The sequence below is a fragment of the Protopterus annectens genome, chromosome 8.part0, assembly GCF_019279795.1.
Source record: "Protopterus annectens isolate FY-2018-M chromosome 8.part0, PAN1.0, whole genome shotgun sequence".
Taxonomy (NCBI): domain Eukaryota; kingdom Metazoa; phylum Chordata; order Ceratodontiformes; family Protopteridae; genus Protopterus; species Protopterus annectens.
The window spans coordinates 950582944-950606419 of record NC_056741.1 but is presented as its reverse complement, the minus strand read 5'-3'; the positions used below and the strand labels follow the sequence as shown (position 1 = coordinate 950606419).

General features: G+C 37.9%; 1 protein-coding gene across 1 annotated transcript in view; it reads right to left on the bottom strand.

Annotated features, from left to right (window-relative positions):
- Positions 1-836: 836 nt before the first annotated feature.
- LOC122808363 (unconventional myosin-Ie-like) overlaps positions 837-23476 on the bottom strand; it is a gene marked incomplete in the record, with an annotated part of 1223059 nt that continues 1200419 nt past the window's right edge. The window contains 1 exon segment of the mRNA XM_044079330.1: positions 837-5180. Within this exon segment, the coding sequence (XP_043935265.1) occupies positions 5104-5180 (77 nt within the window).

Here is a 23476-nt window from a genome sequence, read left to right as displayed (position 1 = left end):
GCCATTTTGATTTCTTAAGAACAATCTTTTTGTTATAAACATATATTTTGCATTTAGCTCTGAATCACCAAGTATTTTATAATTTTCTGCAGTATAATACAAACAACGCATATAATAGACAGCAGTTCCTCAGATTCAGAGCAGAGGTACAGATGCACATGAAGTGCATCAATGACCATGCTTTCTGAAGATAACCGCTAGGATTACCTCACAAAATAGAGAGGCTGATAGTCACAGCAGCATTTCAGCTTAAGGAGCACTGGAAAAGAATACTTATAGACTAAAATTTTGAATCTCTGTTCTCCCATGTCCAAGCCTAAATGAATACCTCACGTGACAAATCTGTAAACGTTTTGGCTTGTGTGGACTGTGCAGACCACATTCAGGCATCGGCGAATGTCAACAATTTGAATGGAGCACTGCGGGAGGTGGAACTTGGCCATCCTTTTGTCAGCTGCTGCATCATCAGGGGATATCACTCGAACAAAAAGCAGAAGGAACGACAATGAAGAGAAGTAGCAATGGTCAGACCTATACTGTAAATAATAAATGTTCTGAGGTCTGGAAAGTAAGGTATTTTGGTAAAGTAGATGTGTTGGGCAGTGCTGCAACTGTATTGCTTTTTTGTTGGAGATCATGGGATGGCCTCAGAAGCCATCAATGAATGGTGAACAGGAGTTTGTAAACAGATTGAAAAAAATAGTCCATAAACACACATACCTTTTCATCTTCAAGCCAAGAAGTTCACACTATCAAAACTATATTCAAACATTCCTTGTAATAAGAAAAGTCACCTTTCTTTAGTAGGAATAACATAAAACATTATGAAGATCATCTGTGTGAAAATATTCTTATTTAATTTGACAGAAAATGTGTTTTTGCCCTGTTAAAAAAAGTCAGCATGACACACTTTAGAGAAGGGTAAACACCAACAAACAATATAAAAGCGTATATAATAAATGCATCATGTGTCGAACTAATCTGCTCTCTCTCTCTGTCCCCTTGAGTTAAAAACATCATACTGGAACAGTTTTTAAATGCAGTAGGCTTGATTGATCATACTATTATTTCAGAGGCAATACACATTACAAATCTCAGCAGTATTGGCACTTAATTTTGTAAAACGGAATGGCAAAGACAAAACTTCTAGTCACTGTTCTATAGGTATGCATCATAATTTAAAAAAAGTATACACTTTCAAGTTTTACAGTATGAAGTCCTGTTAAGTAATAAGACCCAATTATCAAGTAGTATTCTTAACAAATGGGCCCACAACGCCTTTCCAAATTTCTCCAGTAATTCTGTACAATAAATGAATATTTCAGAAGTTTCCTCTGAGTGTTAATTTAGACCATGTACACTTCAACAGATAATGACAACTGTTTTCTCTAAGTCATTTCAAACTTCTTTATACTGCAACTGAGGCTTCTGATTGAATATCTTAACAGATAAAGAAGCGAAACATTACATCATATAATCTGTATACTTTTCATTTTGCTATGTAATATATAATTTCAAGTTCGTACGTACAGCTAGCTGTAGACTGTAAGTCTGTCACAGACATACAAATGTGATAACTTTTCAGAAATCTTTACATGTGAAGTGTAGGTAGGTTATCATTCATTTTAGATATGGGGACATAACTGTTAAATAAAATATACAAAATAAGCTAAAGTGGTATAATATTTTCACATGTTCTCTTACATTGTGTATTTAACATCTGTTCATGTTATTACCATTTCCCCAACTCACAGCAGAGAAATTATGCAGACTGGACATTTAAATGCACATTTAAAATCAAAATTCTTAAACAGCTTTCTTTTTTAAAAATTAAACAATACATATTATACAAACCAGACTACATAAAAGCAGCATAAAAAGAACCAAGAAAAGCAGGAACAGAAAATAAAATCAGATGGTTCTTGGAAAAGGATGTTAGAAATTAACAGGTTTAATGAAATTTTCTGAAATGCTAACACAGTGACTGTCAGCATTCAAAAGAACAATACTTCACAGCAAGAGAAAACTATCACATACTACTTTAGATCTTTACATATTCAAGCACACTTAAGAAAAACCTAACATATGGACAAGAATTAGCTCATGGTTTCACCTGCACTATTATCTTTATGTACCCTACTATTTGCTACAGTACACATCCAAATGCTGTAGATTTTTTTTGCCAACTGTCACAGATCTTGCTGTGAGTTTTTTTTTCCTTAGGAAATATATAACTGTTGAATTGACACCTTAGCCTCATCTGCGAAAATGAGGTTATGGAAGGAAACACTGGTATTGGAACATCAGTGGCATAAATCACCTCCCATTCCTATGCCAAAATCTAAATGAAGACCTTTATCAACAATATGTTGGCCAATATTCAAATGGCAAGGGTTCATTTTCAGAACTTAGACATTCCTACAAATGTCCAACAGAAGGTGTTACGGTACTTTAGCCTGAAGAGTGAATTTAATGCAACTTGCTGTATCAGACACACTTCTAGATACAGTAAAGCCAGAGACCTACAAGATAACTAATGGCCAAGAATAGGGATGGCACACATCGCTTTGCACCATCTCCCATGCAACATATCTATTTATAGAAAAAAGGTAATGAGATATTACGCAGACGCCTCCGCCTTGCCTTCCTACACCTCACACTGATGACAAACTCTATAGTGGTTAATTTAATGGAGTCATATTGCACTGTCAGGAGGTAACACTGTACCTAGTGCAGGAAACTGCCATGAGTGCAGTTTTATGGGACCTCCTTGAATGAAATTAGTGACTTGGAAACACACTTTGGAACTGTTGGAGGCACATGGAATCCAGTTAAAGACAGACTTGAGGAGCCTTAATGGAAGAAGCAGCAACACCATGATGTAATAATGGTGTACTCACAATGGCCAAGTATAAGTTTTGCAGACATATCAAACCAAGGGCATATAGCAGCACACATCTGTCTACTTTTATTAAGATAATTAAATAAAGAATACCTTTGAGGTACTCTCCATAGCTTTTAAAGGTCAGTGCCCCATTTGTTTTCAAGAAAAAAAAGTCTCAAGACACACTGTCCCTTCCCCATCTTGTCTACTTAACAAATATATTCCTCATTTAAGTAATGCTTAATTTAAACAATTACAGATGGGATTCAGTGTAAGGCACCATTAATACAAAATATTCTATATATACTATCATTTACCACATACTATTTTAAAACACTGAAAACTGTCCCAGGAGACAGAACTACTTTGTATAAAAACTAGCATACCAGCTTGAGATGTCACCGTGCAATTTTTAAAACTAAATATTTTTGTAGTAGACCATGTAGTGGCACAGGACTAATTCTCCATCATAATAAACTTCCTGTATGACTGAAGGCACCTGACTGTAGGCTTCAGATCAGAGTAAAGCCTACACATCCCTTCCTGTGTGGGCCTGCTACTGACTACACTTATAACCTTGATTAATATTTACAGCATCATATTTACTAACATGACATTAGGCAGAGAGCTGTCATTTCACATGCAAAATAAACTGTACAGGCAGCTGTAGATTACTTCAGTGATAAACAGTTGAAGAAAACGTACAGCAGTATTAAGGGTCAAATTATACTTTAGAATGCAGGGTTTACTTGAAGACTCAATAAGGGAGTATAGTAATTCTTCTGCAATACTGATAATTCATTTCTGATGTTATGGGCATATTTATGCCAATGCTGTCAGACACTCAATACTATGATGCTGAGGATTATGGGAATATTTTTTGCAACTCCTTTAAACTATCTTTAGAAGAGATTTGTCAATTAAGACTACACAATTTCCAAAGCTGGACATTGGCAGTGGCATTCCTCACAGGACAAAAAAGAAAAGGACTCTTGCATTATTTTACAAATGGTTAGATAGTACTAAGAATTTGTTTATGAAGATGTGATGGACTGCATGCTACATCACAAAATATGATCATTCCCTGTTCAGTTTCTGAACTCTACTTGTTTAAAATCTTCCTTTTTTGAAAGCAGTCAAGCCCATTGTGTCATTACAGTGGGAAAAGGGCAGATAACATTTCACATTCCTTTTGCAAAGATAATGAAATACCATATATTTTAACAGTCTCCCATAACTGAAGCTTGACTATGCATCTCAAAGTCTATCACCAACGGTTTTGACTCAGGACACAGACAATATTCCTTCCCTAATAGTAGTGCCATTTGTGGTCATCTAATGCTTGTCCTGAAGACACTGTTTGAAGTTAATTTCTTGTAGTGGCTAACCACGCTGATGATTTATGTCAATAGCAACTACTAAAGGAGGTACTCACATAAAAAAAGTTATAACAGAAGATTCAAGCATAGGAAATACAGTCAAAGGAGCTGAAAATGATGTGTCTGAAAGGAAAACTAGAAATTTGTCTCATTATTCAAAGTATAGCAAGAAAGAAGCAGTACAAGACAATGCTTTTGTAAAAGTTAAAAGACTAAGAATGAGTATTTTTCCTGAAGTACAATATTATAGATAGAAAGTCTAAAGCACTGGATTTGATACTGGTGCAAGTTGAGATCTTTATAAAAAGTAAACCAAAAATAAATAGACATGACCTATGAACTTTGCAGTGCAATCAATTCCTCATCAAGCAGTGAAAGCCACCACAGAAAACAGCTGACAGCACTGTGGCAGAATGTACTAGTGACCCTCACTAGCTCTCCTCATGCCTGCTAATGTTAATGTACAAATAATATCAGGAAAGGCACCTGTAGATTCAGGGGAAGTAACTGCCAGTTGAATAAGGGGGCGTATTTCACTTGTCAGTAAAGTGATTACGTAGAAAGTTTTCTGCTTAATGCTGCTCATGAAAGCTCCTCATTCCATTACTATCCTCAGTTCACCTAAAATAAAAGGCAGGCAAAGCAATTAATACCGTTCCCTTCAGAGTCCTCTGAATGCCCTGGCTAAACCAGTTTGAGTAGTGTGAGATCATACAGTGCCTTAAAACAGACATCTGGGGCAACTTCTGTTACAAAGTGCCATTTTTGTTAATTCTCTTCTTCCTTAGTATAGTCTAGGTGCTTAAATCACACCAATCTGCAATACAGCATTTTCAGTCTTTATATCTTCTCCACATAGTTACCAGGAAACATGCCTTCTTTTCCACGGATCCTACCAAACCACCAACCTGATGCATCTGTGAAGGGGAAAAAATAAGATGGTCACATGATGTGATTTATAATCAAGATTAGTGACATTTCTGCATGGACTAACAAAAGTAAAGCATACCTTGATAATTGCCTTAAAAGTAAATCATTGTAGAGGTCACTGTAATAGTATATCAATGTTTGGGTTTACCCATTCTTATGAATATGATTCTGGAAGGAACAGACATACCTCTCAACTGTCCTTCAGTTCATGGTTTTGGCCTGTTCCTCATAAAATGTGTGGTTTTCTGGAAAATCACTGGGATGATCTGAGGATTGAAGTCACTAAATGATGACATACACGAGTTTCCAACTAAATCCTTGTGTTACGCTAGCAACAATGTAAGTTTATAAGACCAATATTTAGAATATGTCTCTATTTTTCAGCCTTTGTCCCCCTATTTAGTCAGGTTTTGTCCAAATTTTTTGCACTAAGAGATTGAGAGGTATGTAAATAAAGCTTTGGCCCATGAGGACCATGGCTGGTCTTGTGTCAGTGTTCCATGGAACTGTACTTGTTGTACAAAGTGCACATAAGTAGCCAGCATTATGTCCTTTCAGGGACTTGTGACTGTAAAGCTATTCTTTTTCATATTATAATCCCCTCAAAATACAACCATGCAATCGTGTAATAAAACAAAGTAAAGCTACATACACCCACTTCTTAAAGATGTGGCGGGAGAGTATCTTTAATGTTACACTGACCTCTTCTTGAGGGTACTTTCCAATACCTGAATAATTTCTTCAGTAAAGGTTAGTATAGCAAGTAAACCATAACATCATAGTAGATTCCCAACAGTACTATCCCAGTCACTGGAGGCAGAGAAATACAAAATCCCTTGTAGCATACTCATGCCAAAACCTGTCCTACCCCAGGACTGTATGACAAGCTTGAAGTATTCTGTGAAGGTGTACACAGTAAATCACATGGTAGCTTCTAAAAAAAACTCTTCTAACAAATGCTGTACATCTCTACCTGCTGCCACAGTATCACAAGCTCCAATAGTGCCTTACAGAGATTGAATACTTGTCATAGCAAAAGGCAATAGAGAGGGACAGCCATCTGGAAAATCTGTTGTGGTTTTCTGAGTGGTAGTTCTGACATTGTTTTTCCCCAAATTCATTAGCTCTGCTGTAACATCTGCATATAATGTGCTCACCCAGTGTATGCAGGAGATGTTTGCCTTCGTACTGACAGTCTAGGTAAAAGACTGGCAGTCGTACAGACAAAGTCACTGCTGACAAAACCTTTGAAATGAAAGATGTATTATTTGTTTTCAATAAAACTACTTCACTATGAAATGACAAATAAAATGGCTTATAACTGGAAGATTATTACTGCAAATTCATAAAAGAAACCAGAAAAAAAGCAGAAAAAGTGTTTTCTACTACCGAATTTCCCCCAAAATAAGACCGGGTCTTATACTTTTCCCCTCGCCAAAATATACATTAGGGCTTATTATCAGGGGATGCCTTATTTACCCCCTGTACAACAATCTACATTTATTCATGTACACAAATTGACATTTATTTGGCACTTTTCCATTATTGGGCAACAGTTCTAGGTAACGCGTTAACAGATGTGTGAGTATTCTACGTAAACAGTGCAACAAACATTTCAACTTCAGAATATCTACACCTTGGCTTTCACAGTGCAGTATTTCATGCTTAAAGTGCAGAAAAATCTCAATACATGTGTATTGGAGGAGGGGAATAAAACAGGTGAATAACTGCCACTTTTTGAGTGGTGATGCTTTCTTTATTCCTTACCCAAACCGTAAGAGAAGAATGATGGAAAGTCATAAAAATGAAGTCTGGGAACTAGTGGCCTTACTTTGTAACTACCCCTTGATAATTAAATGTTACCTTAATACACTAAAGCAAAAAAACTGATGAGCTTGCTGGCAGCTGAAAGCAGAAGCAATCCATTCTGTTGCCCTGATAATGGAAAAGTTATTCAAATACAGTCATGTCATCTTCTTCTGGAACATTATCATAAGTCTCCAGGCCCCGAATTCCGTCCTGAATTTCTTGCTACTCCATTTCCTGTAGAACAATTGGCCCCAATTTGTCATGCCTAGCAACAGAGCTCTCTTTAAATGAGCACTGCTTGTCCATGTAGCCTGCTCGTACTGCATTGGGAACACAGCTGTCTGTGATATTATCCCATGAATTCTTCACCCAAGTCACAACCTCTTGCAGGCTAGGCTTCACAAAATTTGCACGCTGATTTCTCTACATTCTATTTTCAATGTAGTCATTGAGTTCCATGCACAAATGGTCCTTGAATGGCTTGTTTATTGCAATATCAAGAGTCTGGAGATGGTCATTCCTGTGGGAATCATTATTTGATCTATTCTTCTCTGTGCAAGGAAGTTCATGTCTTTAGTGCGGTGAGTGCTGGCTGAATCCTAGACTAACAGACCTCTTTCGCCACCTCACAAAACAAGTGGCAACATTACATCGACCCACTTCCTTATAACTGCTTGTGTGCACCAGGCTTTTTCGGTTTCAAGAATGTAGATGCCTGAAACATGTTCAAGCTTATCTTTCTTGCCCTTACTAACGATTAGAGGTGGGGTTTTCTTTCCAGCTAGATGAATTGCCAAAATACAGATAACACGTGCACTTTTGTAACCAGCGGAGGGAATATAGATTGACGAGGCACCCCATTGATCAATTGTTGTTTGAGATCCTTGGCCCATAAAGACTGCAGTTTCATCCATAGCAATCATGGAGAGTTGGTATTTAGAAAAGTCGATGTCATCAACAAAGGACCTGAATGCAAGTGCACATTTAATAACATCAGTATCTTCCAGCTTGAACAGTGTTGTCGATCTTCTTAGAGACAGTTCATATCGCAGAAGGAAGCCATCCAGCCAATGTTGTGATGCTTTGAATTCTTCTGGGGATATTTCTACTGTGGTGCCATTGCAAGGGCAAATGCTTGAATATCAGCCCTGCACACAACCAAAGCCTTTGCTCTCCTGTTTGCAATTCATTCACAAATGATGTCTTCCATCTCAGGAAATAATGATTGCTGACCTGATCCACACTTGCACTTTTTAGCATTTCCCTCGTCGGCCTGTTGACTGAGGTTACATATACTGCTCGCCATTTTTGGACCATTCGGAGATCCAACTTCTCTTTGCAGAAAGCCATCAGAGTCTTTCCCCAGGAGTCCTTCATGATTTGTTTCTTGTACTCGATGGAATAGCGCTTTCTTTTTGCACTCATCTTGTATGGGGGGGGGGGTTAATTGAAGACTTACGAGACAGGAGTGGCAACACAAAATGCGATGGTTAAGAAGACACAATCACACCCGTTCGTTATCAAGTGCGCATGTTTTACGTGCGTTGTCTGTACTTTGACCAATCAAAGTACACTTGCCAGTGTTTATGGGCCAAGGATCTCAACCATCAAGTGTGAGTGAGGATTAAGGTTACATTAGGACTCGTGGAGAACTCTCGGGGAAAGAATGTTATGACTTTCTGCAAAGAGAAGAAGTTGGGTGTTTGAATGGACCGAAAATGGTGAGCAGAGTACGATAACCTCAGTCAACAGGTGTCAATATTATTATTATTTTATAATTCAACATGTCCGTCGTATGTTGTTGACAATCTTAACTGGGGCTTATTTTTGGGGTAGGGCTTATATCATGACCACCCTGGAAAACCATACTAGGCCTTATTCACTGGTTAGGTCTTAGTTATGGAGAAATATAGCAAATGTATTTTTTATATTCATTGTATTGGTTGGTTGGCTTTAAGGGATATAAAGCTACCTTTTCAAAACAATGTTCAAGTCCTTTGGGGAAGAGATGTCACTTCTTGGTGACTAACTTAAGAACTCCTTTTAGGATGATATTAATGAAGGTTTTTGCTGCTGTGTAAACCAGACATTTCAGGGGACATTAACTTTGATGTTTAGATCACATTTGAATCAAATAAATAGATTAAATAATCCAACAGCTTTAGTTCTTAATTATAAATTCTACTGGCCTTTTATCTTACCCCCTTATATTTAAAAAACACTGTGCCCATATGTTTTTGTTGCCACTTCTGTCCAGCAGTGTTTGCATGATGACAGCAAACCCAACCGGATCTCTCCACCCCACTCCATCCACAGGTCTAGATTTCACAGGTCTAGATTTCTCTTGCCCAGAGTTGGACAGGGATTTTATTCCACAGTATAGAGGATCTCTGAGCTGATCTATCCTCTTCCACAGCTATCCTATATATATATGATAGGTTATTTTCGCTTTTGCTCTAGTGGTTTTGGGTGCTTTTGTTTTTTTGAGGTTTTCTGGTGCATTTGGTTCTTGGTTGACATGGGGCTTGTATGTCAGAGCACATGTCACCTCTGAGCAGACGGTATGACTGAATAATAGAGCTAGAGTTTTAACAATCTGGCATATGACAGATTTTTTTGGAGTTTATCCTTTTTGGTGAGGAACTTCACTTCTCTCTCTCTGCATTGGGTGAGAGAGATAGATACATCCCGGGCATTGGGCCTTGTACATTTCATTGGTCTGATAAGGAAAGAGGGAACAGGGACCCCATACTAGATCTGGATGTGATGTGAAGATCAGGGGTGGATCAATGTAGAAGGTCTTTAACCACTTTAGCAGCAATGAGTGTCAAAAGAAAAGGCACTGTCCACTGTTGGCCTGGGTCCCCCTTGATAACCTCTTCTTCTGTTAGTAGATTGCCACCACCTATATGGTAGCTAGTTTACCTTTTTTTTCCCCCCTAAGGGTATGACTATACATTTTTGGCTTTTAAGGTTGGCCATTTGGCCCCAGCCCCAGCCATCTGTCTCCTCTGTCCCTTATCAGAAGGATATCCGTCCCTTGTGTCCTTTCCACTATGGCTTGAGTTTTGTGAATCTGCAAACTTTGTCAGCTCCCGTGTAAACTTTCTCAGCCCTGTTCTGAGAGAGAGAAGTAGATGCAGGAAAAGGGGACCGATAGACTGTGGGGACTCACCAGGACACTTTTGGAGTCTCTGCACAGCCAGCAACTCTAACCCTGTGGGTTCTGTCCTTCCTTAAGCCTTGTTGCATTTCCATCCATCTATGGGTTTACATTTAGCTGGTAAAAGTTTTTTTACACCGAGTGGAGGGGTTGTGTGTAGCTTGCCTTTGCAAGGGTCAAGGTGGCTGTATGGACTGCCTTTCCTCATCAATCATAATCAGAGAGCTCCTCTATGTCTCTTTTCATGAGGGAAATGGAAAGGGCCTACAGTCTAGGTGGAAATTACCCCCTTTTGTAGTTAAAAATGTTATTGTACTTATTATTTTGACTTCCTTTAAGATGCTTAACATTTTGGTGGAAGGGGAATTATTGCAATCAAAATGCTATTATCTAGACCATAAAGCTGACATGATGGCCTTATTGCATTGACTAAAAGACACAAAGGCTATGGTAGAAAATTGAACAGGCTCATTAACAGGAATACTCTCTGTTGAGAAGGAGCTGTTATGATTAAACTGTCCTTACCTTATTTTGCTGGGATTGATACCTTCTGAATCAGAAAGAATAGAGGGAAGGCATACCTTTAGGTCTAAGTCCATGTAAAAGTTAAAACACTATTACAAACTTATCAAGAATACGAGCAGTGATATCAACTATTTGATAGTTTCTTGACTGAAAGTTGTCCTGACCCTGTGAACTGCATTCATCTCCTTCAAGTTGATGTGAAGTGGCCTTTATCTGTTGAGATGACTGTTGTGGGCTCCAGAAGCACAATCCTTTCTGCTAGACAGTAAACTTTGGATGGAGGAAGTAATAACATTCTAACATAAGTCTGCCACATGGTTCTATCACAGGAATTCAACCATATTGGGAACTAGGAATCATGTCCACAGGATCGATGAAATGATTCTAAAGATGCCAGTGTCTTTGTCATATGTAACATTATATAAGGTACTAACAGAATGCACCAAGATAGACATTGAAAGGGTCTTAGAAGCTGTCTTGGTATGATGGTCAGTTACTAGCAGAATTCTGTCAGGACTGTCTGAATCTTTGTTTGCTTATACTGAGTGAGGAAAACTTTCATTAAATATAAAATGTATAACTGCCTCAACAACTGTATTGATGTCGAACTTACAACTCCTTGCTTTCACAGAGACTGAAACAAAACAAATATGTAATTAATAAGCTGCATCAACAACTCCCTTGTCTGTGCAACTATCAAGTAATTGTCTACATAAAGAAAGAAAGACAGCTGTATTTTGCCTTCTGACATGCAAACACTGGGGGTTAAACATTCAGTAAACACTCTATGGGTTGTGCAAAGTCCAAGCAGAGATGAAAAGTGAAAGCGATGCTGAACTCTTTGGAATCTGAAAGTACTTTCTGGAAAATGGTCTCAATGGGATGTGAAGTTAGGCATCTTTTCGACTCAGGGTAGCCATCCAACAACCATGCTCAAGGTAGCCATCTGATATAAACTTTGTTCTGTGAAACGAAGTATGAGTCTTCAGAATTATCATCCTCAATTATTTTGTGGGTATGAATATATTTAGATAAGAAAAATCTAGAATGGCCCTTGAGGTCTTATCCTTTTTGGAACTAGTAACACCCTGCGGTTAAAATACTAATTTCTCTTTTGAACAAATTACTATCTATATTGCCTTATTATTAACAACTGATTCACTAACTATAAAGCTCTTTTTACTTGAAGCATCAGTTTCTGTGAAACAGGCAATGATTAACGTTTCTGAACAATTCTACTGCATACCCTCTCTGTACTATCTGCAAAAACCTTTTGTCTGTGGTGATCTCATTCTGTGCAAAGAGTGAAATGTTCCTCCTAACACACTAGCAAAGAGAAGGGTTAGAAACTGAATCGTAGTAATTCAGAAGCTCTATGGTTGTATCTGCCTATAATAGCCAGATTTGCTTCCAACAAGCCATACTCCACACATCACTGTTTTGTCCTCAGGCACCTGGACTGACTTGAACTACCTCACCTACCTACCTACTCAACTTCAATTTAAACAGAGATTAGTCTTTCACCCTGAAAAATGCCCTGCCCTAAGTGGTATTCCACAGCTCCACTCCACCAACAGCTTTCTGCTCTACTAACAAATATTTCCTCTCAATTCACAAAGCTCAAAACAAAGCAGGGAATACCCTTTAATCCAATTGCATTTCAAAATCATGGAACTCAACTCTCTCTCCAATAAGACTTCTCAACAATGCACACATCTTCAAAGATAAAGTAAAATAGTTCCTGCTCGACTCCTGGTTATGTCTTTGCTATTCCCCTGCTTAATTATGCTGAACTACCTTTTCTATACACACACACACACACACACACACACACACACACACCAGTGATGTTCTCTTATGTTTCTGTCTTACACTTTTCTTATGACGATTTTATATTTAATGAAAGTTTTGAGAAACGGTGGACTGATTAGTGGAAGTCTGGGCCTACAGTGGCCTCAGTGGCGAGTTGAACTATACACGGAGGGCGGAAGCCAGATTTTGTCTGCCATGTTCATTGTAAGGAGTGGACTAAATTCATTGGGTTGGAGGAACTGGACTGGATTTGAGATGCTGCTGGTGGTATCAGAGATGGAACTGGTGATGGTATGGATGATGAAGATGGTAGCTAGACCACTGGCTGGTTGCCAATGTTTGGGCTTTCGGCTAGTGGCGGTTGCACTGTATTCAGGTAGAGATGGTCTGACTTTGTATGACAGTTGTGTTTGAATCATTTTTTTTTTTTGGTTTGTGGTGTTGGAGAGACTGGAACAGACTTTGAAATGCTGCTGAAGTCAGAATGGACATGGCAGTGGTGTGGTTGGAGGGGATTCTGTAGCCCATAGGATCATGCATGGTTGAGGAGGCATGATGCTTTCTGTGCCTCAGTTGTCTTGGTTACTGTTCACTGAGTTTGGAGGAACGTAATTTCATTCAGCTGTGCATTTTTGAGTATTGTCTGAATAACAAAGTTACTTTTTGACTTTGACAAATACATATAATTATATCTGACCTAATAAACGAATACAAAGTTGCACCCAATGCTAATTATGTTGTGGCAAAATATACTTATTTCACAATTATCTGCTTTACTCATCGTCACTTTGTATGTACTGCTGTTATTACCACAGCATTCTGTATGTTGTATAAGCACTACTGTAAAAAGTTCTCATAGTGCTTTGTGTATACTGCTAGTAAATGTTACTCACTTATTTTGTATGTTGTATATGTACTACTGTTATTATTTCTCGTACAGCTTTTCTCCCCATGCCTCTTCTGAAAAGGAGCTTGTTTGCCTAGTTGGACTTTCCAGGTTAACAAATGGAAATAAATAAACAAAATTCATGCTAAATCTAAATCGTAATTAGTTTGCTTTCCTTTCTATTTTTTTGTTGACAAAACCATTCACTTGGAGGTTCTTTTTTTGCACAGTTGCTCCTCTGAAACTGACGAGAAGGTGGCTTCCATTTATTTTTAAGTCTACAATAACGTTATCAGATGGTTGCCCAAAATGAGAAACCATGTGTCTCTGGCCTATCCATCAGTCAGGCTCTGACAATCTCACTTTAAGGCTCTGTTCTAAAATAAATATATTACAAATAACACAGCTGCTACTGTAGCTACTATTTTTCTAATCTACTAGCAGTACTATCACTTGGACTAGGTTGCGTATTTTTTCTGGATTTGTTCTAAAATGGAACTTTAATATGAAACCATGTGCACTAAAAATAAGTGCTCCAATGGCTAAGTTCTCTGGACAAACCCATACCCAGCTAACAAATGAAATATAAAAACTAGAATGTCCTTCTTTAAAAGACTGCAAATTGTAGTCTACCTCTGTAAAGTGAAAGAAAACTGCATGACCAGCTCTCTGGCATATAGGAATAAAACTTTCACTACAACCAAGGTAACCCAAGTTTGATTAGTCTCTCACATGCTGGAAGAAGATGAGGGTAGATGTGAGTGCAAATGCCTGCTTGCCTACTCTGTGGGGAGAGACATGTGGCTGTTTCCGTGCATACGAGTGAAGACTTGCAGGCTAAAGGAGCCATAGTCAGACATGGGTTTGATTTACCAAGCTGATGAAAGCAACCCTCATTAACGAGGGTGAGAGCACTCAGATGCAAGGACAGGGCGCAGAAAGCCCTCACATGAACAAAGGTGCACATGTCATCCAAAGGGCAGGGTTAGAGCCTAACATGGAAAAAAAATCTGTATAAATGGGCTGAATTACTGTGGAAGACTTACAGTCAGCAAACAACACAGGGATGCAAAAAGTACAAGTATCTGCTTGTTGAAGCTAGAGACATCTATATGCATCCTCTATATTGTAGTTTTGTACAGTCCTTGGAAGTGGCACTGCAGGAGAATTTTGGCAACAGTGTTGCACCAGTGTCTGCGGGACTTGTGTGAACTCAACGCAGCTCCTGTTTTGCAGTGTTTCAACTTGAATTTCAATCATCCCTTATCTTTACTATTTATACTCCCTAGCAACTCTTACAGTTCAGCACTGCCTTCTGTCTTTGTTGACCTTTTTGAAGTGAAGTATTTTTTTCTTTGTCGCTTACAATAGTAGAGATAATTGTTTATCATTGAAATAAATGATCCATGGAAACCTCACTTCATTTTTCATGCAGGTCTAAGTTTAAATGCAACCCCACGGCACTGTTTGCTTGGTTACCTAAATTTCATAACAGACCTTGAACTTCACAGTACTGCAATTACTGCTCGATGGTGTAACTATGCAGTTTCCTACGAGATGTTAGTATACAAATTTTAAATAAGATTTTCTAACACATTTTTACAAGGTATTATCTTAGTGTTTACTTGCACAACTCTGTGGCTTTGTAGTCTCACTGCCCCCACCTTATCCCTACGAATTCTGTGTAAGTGATGTTTCCTCATATCAGCTTATGTAAATAATATGTCCACATTTAAGCATTTTTGTCTTTGCTTAATTGTGAAATTACAGTGACATACCTTTTCTGATATCCATTTTTCTGCCTCACATCTCTAGAATGTCTAGTATTATTTTAAAGTTGACTCCTTTGTTGCCATTATAGTACACAGAAGTGGAGTTTACTTCACTGAATCACAAGTTAGGAACTTGTGTGTATTTAAGTGATTTTGGGTAAGCATGCATTCACAAGAACTGACTGTTCTGTGCTATGTAAGGGGTCTGTCCATACTTCACTCCTACACCCACCCCTATTGAGATCACCTGTCCCACAAGTTGCAAAATGCATCAATTATCATTATTTAAACAACCCCCCCCCCCCCCCCCGGAGGGTGTTTTTTGTTAGACAGTACTTCATAAGTATAACTCAAACAGCAGGAAACGTGCACTTTTCAGATGTCTAGACTAGCATAACTCGAGTCTATCTAGATCTGTATAGGTAGTCCATATAAAAGTTCTCCATCGTGGTACTTTCCCTTTAATACAACAGCACAAGCCTACTTAAAATCATCCTCTCTTTGACCAGTAACCCTAAGAGAAACAATGTGTTCCTCTCCTTTGTACACAGAATTGCTTCACCATTTTCTGTACTTCACTAGCTACAGCTTTATTCCACCAATAAAATAACCCTATTATGAATACTTTCTTACAACTTCATCTATTTAGTTACAAATAATTTCATTACCATAACCAATATTCTACCTAACCAGCAACTAACACTACAACTTTACTATTTTATTGTTACTAATCCTTAGGTATTCCAACTGTCCCATATCATGTCATTTTGAATAATGCAATGTACACTGCCCCTATTGTCATCATTTTCCCCTTGGCTTAATGGCACATGGTGTACCCCTGTAAATACACAGCACACCCTCATCTCTATGTTGTCAGAATGTAACCTTTGAGGCTTGTGTTCCCCCTCACCGAGTCATGATTAGTGTCTTGATAAGTAAATCTGGCTTTACTAAGAGCACTGAATTCATATTATAACACAAATCTCATAGTGAGAAGGTCTATCGCTTTGTTTTCCTTCTCAAATTATTTCTAGTCAGCTTACCTTAAACTGTCCCCAAAATAACATTGCCAAATGGGTGCAGTCCCCACACCATCAGCAAATGCCTCCAAATGAAATCAGTCCATAAATTCAGATAGAAAACAAAAGGTCACCCTTTATGAATGTTAACATCTTGAAGCTTAGCTTAAGGTTGAACAGCCTGATGTATAACCTACAATGGGTGTATATCATAAGGTCAAAAGAGCAAAATATTGAAAGGTCTAACATCAAAAGCTGAGAACATTGAAAACGGAACAACCGAATAGAAACAGTCGGCCACATCGCAAACGGAACCTCCGAAATAGCAACGGTCGGCCATTAGGGTTAGGGTTCTGACCTGTTCTGAGACATTTCACAGTCATATCCTGTCCGTAGTACTCCGGGAGCAGTAGGATAAGCAGCAGAGGCTATGTTGCTACTCAGTCACAGGTAAGCGCACAGGGAGCAGGCATGGAAGGCTTAATTTTATAGTGTTTAATTAAAACACATAGTAATACTGTTGTGGTGTTTAATCAGAACACATCCTAATATGTGTATGAGTTCTTTGTATGATAGTAAAATTTTACCGATTATGCTGCTATTAAACCGTAGTTTGCACCATACATTATGTATATGGATAATTTCACAGTGACGTCAGAGTGTGTGTGTTTAGGAAGGCCAACTATGAGCGTCCGGGGTTTCCGATGTTTTTAGCTTTCGAAGTTATCAGGTTTCGAGGAGGTTAGGAGTTGGATGTTCTGACTTTCGATATTTTGCTCTTTCGATCTTATGATATAAACCCCCCATAACAGAGTCATGGATCGAGTATAGATCCTGTCCATCCAATCACATTAAGAATAATCTGAGACAATAAAACTTATCAGAACTGTGGGGAGGGGTGCTAAGTAAAAGTGAGAGCAACTTCTAGGTCAAACTGGCAACAGATATACAGCAAACATAAAATTATTTGTAGGAGAAGGCTACATTATCTCCTGTGTCCAACTTCAATAAAATTATTTCATGGCATTCTTCTCAGAATCACATAGTGCTGTGGTAGAATTATCATCATCTTGTGAGATTTTAACTTGAACTAGTTAGGTCCATCAAAGAAACACCTGAATCTTACTTTCCTTTTAAATAAGTTAACACAATGTACTATGTCCAAGTAGACTAAACTCCATAAGTGATACCAGTCCATCTATTGTTGCTGTTCTAATACTCTCTGAAAAAGCATCCCCTCAATAGGCATCCAGACATGTTGGATGACTACTACCCTACCATTGCTATATAGGCCTATAAATAGCAAAAAAGCCAAACCTATTTATATTACGCATGATGACTTAGTGATAAGATCTCGGCCTCACAACACTAGGGTCTGGGTCCAGTCCTGACTTCTGGTCTTTGTCTGAATGGAGTCCTGCATGTCTTGGCCCTTTTTCTTGTGGCCGAAGTCATGACTAAAGAAAGTCTGAGGTTATAAGTTCACTTACCTGGTTAACAGATAAATAAATGAGAAAATCCAGAAGGAAGTTCCTGGACTAAAAGACTTGACACAATTTTATTAAAGTGTTCTACGTCAAACTCAGACCAAATATACAGTGAAACAAACCCCACCCACATCTGTCATACACTTATTGTATAACCTTCTCAGTCCAGTAACTGATAAAAAGTCTTGTCAAAAAGACTTAGCTTAACTATGACAACTATTCTGATTAACTCTGGTTATTAGGAAACATTATTTATTTTTGTTTGCTGAGTTTGTCCAACTGGATTTAAACAAAAAGCATTTTCAGTGAAGGCCTGGGGAGAAAGGCTCCAGCATATTACAAATATTTTTAAATAGGCATTCAATAATATACATGAACAGTCATTAAATAATATACATTAACACATACATTTACTGATTAGATTACATGTATATGAAAGTAGAGAACTATTATATTGTAAAAATACGGATAAATGTTGAACAGTGACACTTCTGAAGAGATGTTATTAATGAATTTGTCAGACAGATAACAGAATATGTGAACAGTGATTAGAAATTCAAACAAATGGAGGTGAGGGAAGGAACTAGGTAGGGCAGAAAATACTATAGTTAAGAGGCGACATGTAAAGCAGGTTCAGAGATAATTATGCATATGGCTATCATAAGATTTACATTAGAAATAAAGAGGAGGGGTGAGCAGTGCCACAAAACAATATATGTAGCTGAGAGATGCTACTTAAAGTATTCACATATTTTTTTTCTTTAAACGAAAAACACCTTTATTGAACTATCGTGCATGACATAGGCAATCATACATTTATAAAGATGAAAACAAACCATGTTAACATTTTCAGTTGCAAACATTATACAAGAAATATAATCTTCCATACAGTCATTGTCATTCAACCATTACATAGCTCATTCAATTCCTGCCTTCACTTAGATCACATTCTTTCCCCAAAAAATTACTCTGCATGCATTATTCTCACAATTCCTATTTTTCTAGGAAACTGGAGCCAACCTTTTCTAAAGATACCACTTCCAGTTATTTTACATCTGTTACCACATTCACTACTTCTAGTATGGTTGGTTTAGACTTTGATTTCCATTTTTGTAATTGCTTTTTTGAGAGCCACCAGAATTAAACTCAGCAAGGCCGTATTACATCAAGGCAATCCTGATTCTGTATTACAGCTCAAAAAATCATTTTCTTAGACCAATTTGTTCACCCAGTATTTATGACAGGGTAGTTGTAGGGAAGTTTATGTCTACCAATACATTACACTTCCAAGAATATGTTCCCAGTTATCTCTTTCTTCCACATCACACCTCCAACATTTGCAATCTACATGAGAAAAAATTATTTGAAGTCTGCTTGGGGTATAAAAATACCTATGCAAACATTTCCAAGAAAAGATTCTAAACCTTCCAAATTCTGTTACATATTTGGAAGCCATACATATATCCTTCTCATTGCTTCTTTGTGAATTGCTTAAACAGTCTCTCTTCCAAATGTTTTCTAACCTTCTCTGATCGATTCATATAGTTATCATGTAATATTTTATATATCCTACTAATTGTCCCTTTTTAACAGCAGATTTTGTCTTAGATTCTACTAAAAACTGTACCAGTGCTGGTCTTTCACTTGGGATCCACCTTATTCCTTTCTCTTTACCTATATTCTGATACCAGTCCTTGACAGGGAAGGCAATCTCTAGCCTGCACTCCAAATGAATTCTTAGCCTCTTCCTATTCTACTACCTTTTCCTCTCTAATTATTTGCTGTGAATATCTTGATTCCTTTGCCAGTTTTCTCCAGTAAATTCCAGTGAATTCATCCCCTTTCCCCATTCCTGTGTTGGCGTAGTTCTTGGAATACTTTCTGCTACTTTATGAGCACATTATTCTGTATGGTTATATTTATTCTCCTTAAGAATATGCATCCAAAATACCAGTCTCTCCTTATTTCTTGAAATTCCCACATTTTATCATCATACATTTCTAGTATGAATTCCAGCTTTCTGGTTGTGCTGTGTAAAGGAGCCTTAACTGTGTAGCTCTGAAATACCCCTTCAAATTAGGTAATCTCAAACCACCTTGTTCTATTGGAAGGATCATCTTATCTCACTTGACTCTTGCCTTCTCCTACTAGATAAAATATTTCATCTCTATTAGTTGCTATCCACAACTTCTCCTCTGGTTGGTAAAAATATACCTGACCTGTGTATGAAACTAAATGGTTTAAAAACATTTTCACTGCTTGTATCTTCTAATCCATATCCATAAAACAGCTCTTCCAATTTCTTAATTTTTGTATTATCTTTTGCTTAGTCTCTTCCCACAAATACTTAGCTGCCATAACAGTGTCATTTTTAACCCATACTCCTAAATACTTCATTTTTAATGTCCCCATAATCATGAGTATTGCTGAATCAATTCATGTGTTGGTACATAGTTTATAGCTATAGTTTTTTTTATTGTTTTTTTTTTCTTCATTAATTGTATATCACCCCCCCCCCAAAAAAAAAAAAACAGACCATAACAGAATCCTTTTTGATCCATACTCCTAAGTACTTAATTCTATCAGATTCCCATAAGGATTGGTATTGCTGAACCAATTTGTGTGTGAGTACATAGTTTACAGCTGTTGCCTTTGCTTTATCTTCATTAATTGAAGAACTTGAAACTGTCTCAGAATGTTCCACAACATTGAAATGTCCTTTTCTGGTTTTATCAGGCACAAAGTAATATCACCTACAAATATAGCCAACTTTTCTTGATTACCACACTAAATATATCCTTGAATTTCTGAGACCTTTGTTTTCACTGCCAGAGGTTCTAAATATAATGCAAAAACAAACAGGAAAAGGGGCATTCCTGCTTGGTTCCTCTGCTCAAACAGAACTTATCAGAGAAGAATCCCCACCCCCACTTTAATTTTTGCCTCCAAAAGTATTCAAGTATTGTTGAAGACTTGTTGGGGGGTATAGGATAGTGAACAATGAGAAATAGTTTGACAATATGGTAAGCTGAAGATAAGAGCGGCACTCATCCTGGAGATGTACAGCGGCAAATCCAATGATTTGACAGGTGAAGTTTTACATGAGCTTGCATTCTGAATGAATTTCAGTAGTAGTGGGATGTTGTTCCACAGTTTAGTTACACTATTTGTATGGAGGTTTATCTGTAGTATGATATGATTTGATTACAGTGATTTTTTTACAAGAGCATTAAATTCTATTGGGGGAGTAGTGTTATATTTAGTTCTTAAGGGCTGGACAATATTCTGGTTTAAATACAGAAGAATGTAATTATCTTAGAAAGAGCTAGGTTATGTGACAGTTCTAGACAGTTTAATTATCTTAGGGTTAAGGCAGTGGCATGTTCTGTTCTTGTAGTTTACTGCAAATGTGGCCATTTTATTATAACTCTGTTCAGTTTGGACAATTGTGAGACTTGAAGGTTAGTGAAGATATGGACAGCACAGAGGAGAGATGGCAGTAAGAAAGTAGAGGCTGTACATCTTGTCAGGTATGTCTGGGAGGTAGGTTTTTACTTTGTATAATGTGCCTAATTTTTGGTGACTTTTTAGCCACCATGGTGGTCAAATTTCAAATGATCATCTATATGATCTATATGATGACACATTAATGTTGTCTGATTTGCTTGTTTTATCTTGGTGTTGCTGGGATAGTAGTGATATGTTTTGGGGTGAAGAGCAGTAATTTAGTTGTTTTTTTTAGGGTTTAGAAGTAGTTGTGAACTACTTAGCTGTAATTCAATTGATAAGGACTGCTGTGCAAGGTCTTGGAGTTTAAAGATAGATTTGACAAGATTAGGGTTGAGTCATCAGTGTATTGAACTAGGATAGCATTTTTTGCAGCAGTGTACAGGTCATTGATGAATATGTTGGAAAGTATGGGGCCTAATACAGATCCTTATGGGACACCAACACTCCCTGGCAAGAAGTTGGATAAATCATTTTTTCATTTCACTTCTTGTGTTCTGTTTGAGGTAGTTATGGAACCACTGCAGTGAACAGTCAGTGAGCACTAAGGGTTTCTGGTAGGAGACAATACCAAAAGCTTTTGATAAGTTTAGGATGATGGTGGAGACTGGGCTTGTAGTATGTCAGAGTGCTGACAGTATTAAAATTCAGCATAGTACTACTTGTGCTGTGAGGGGGATGGAAGCGGTGTTGGGTTGAAGTCAGAAGCTGGTTATCTATTGTATAGTTCAGAATATGAAGCTGCCTACCTGATTATCCAAGTTTTACTCTTAAGGTGGCAAAGGTGCTGCTTGACGTGTAGTGAAAGTTTGTTCTGCAGGTCAGGAATACATGGCGATATGAATCTATCATGCTGATGTGTCTTATTTATCTTTTGAAGAAAGCTTAGTTCTTTTAACCAGATATTTTGGGCACCATTTGTTCTGTGAAGGAAATTGAAGAGCAGGAGGATTGGATCTTATGGCTTGAAAGGCTACAGACATATCTTCAAGGAGGAGGAGTTGATAAGACACTTGTGTACAGAGAGAGAGAGAGAGAGGAGAGAGGACTGCCAGTCAGCCTAGTGACTACTGATCTATTAGTTATGAATGTCTGAGCTCTCCCAAGTTAAGTGATATAGTTAGACAAATAGACCCCGCTGTGGTGGTGCTGCGGTAGCGTTGTCGCCTCACAGTAAGACGCTGTCCGGTTCGATTCTCAGCTACAGCGTCTTCTGTGTGGAGACATGCGTGAATGGGCGTACCTTTGTTGAAGGTTGTGCGTCAGGGCTGGTAACTCGGCACATAAAAATCAACTACCAATCACTATCAGACTGGAGTTCCGCTGTGGCGACCCCTAACCAGGAAAAGCCGAAAGACACAAACAAACAAACTTGCTTAAAATGGGCATTATGCATTCCATACTGGATCCAATAAGATATATGGAAAGGGAAGGTAAAACTTCTTTGGCTCTAGAGGAGATGTCATTGGAAATTACAGGAACCAGACAGAAAGCTTTCTGAACTACTGTGGAGACATGATGGCCAAAACATAAATAATTAACAGCCAGTGTACCTAGTTCCCTTACAACATTGTCTGTTTAGAGGGGTCTGTCATTTATATGGCATGATGTGGAAATTAGGTCTATATTGAATTAACGAAAATCCTCTTGTGCGAATACGTAAACATCGACACATATACAGCGAAGTGGCAGAAGAGTGAAAGTCCAGAACCACGAAGATTCGAAGATCGAACTGCCATAGTTGTCCATGCCAGTAGGTGATTTCCTTATCCGGTATAGCTCCCTAAGGTAAGTGTGCGATAGTTACTGACCTTAGGGTTAGGGTGCGGGTTAAGGTACGTGCATATGTAGTGGTATGTTTAACTTAGATGTTAGGGTTAGAAATAGGGTTAAGTTTAGTGTACATATAGTAACATAGTTGAGTAGCGGAGTATATACAGTAATATTTTTTTTTACTTTTCAGTTGTTGTTTTTTACAGTTAGATATATTTGTGTGTCACGTAGGTTTTATTAGGATATGGGATATGTAGGTGAAATGTAGGCATGGGTATAGTGTGTTTTTTTTATTTTGTTTGGTTAGGCAGTATGTAGCGGGAGGTGGAGTTGGCCAACTATGGGGATTCGACGTTTTGTATTTCGCGGTTTTGTGCGTTCGCCGTCTTTGCATATCGCTGTTTGTGTGTCAACGTTTACTTATTCGCACAAGAGGATTTTCGGTAATTCAATATAGACCCGTGTAAATCATTTGTTTTCTAAAAATGTACTATAGTACATTTTTCACCACTGCTCACAAACCCATATTC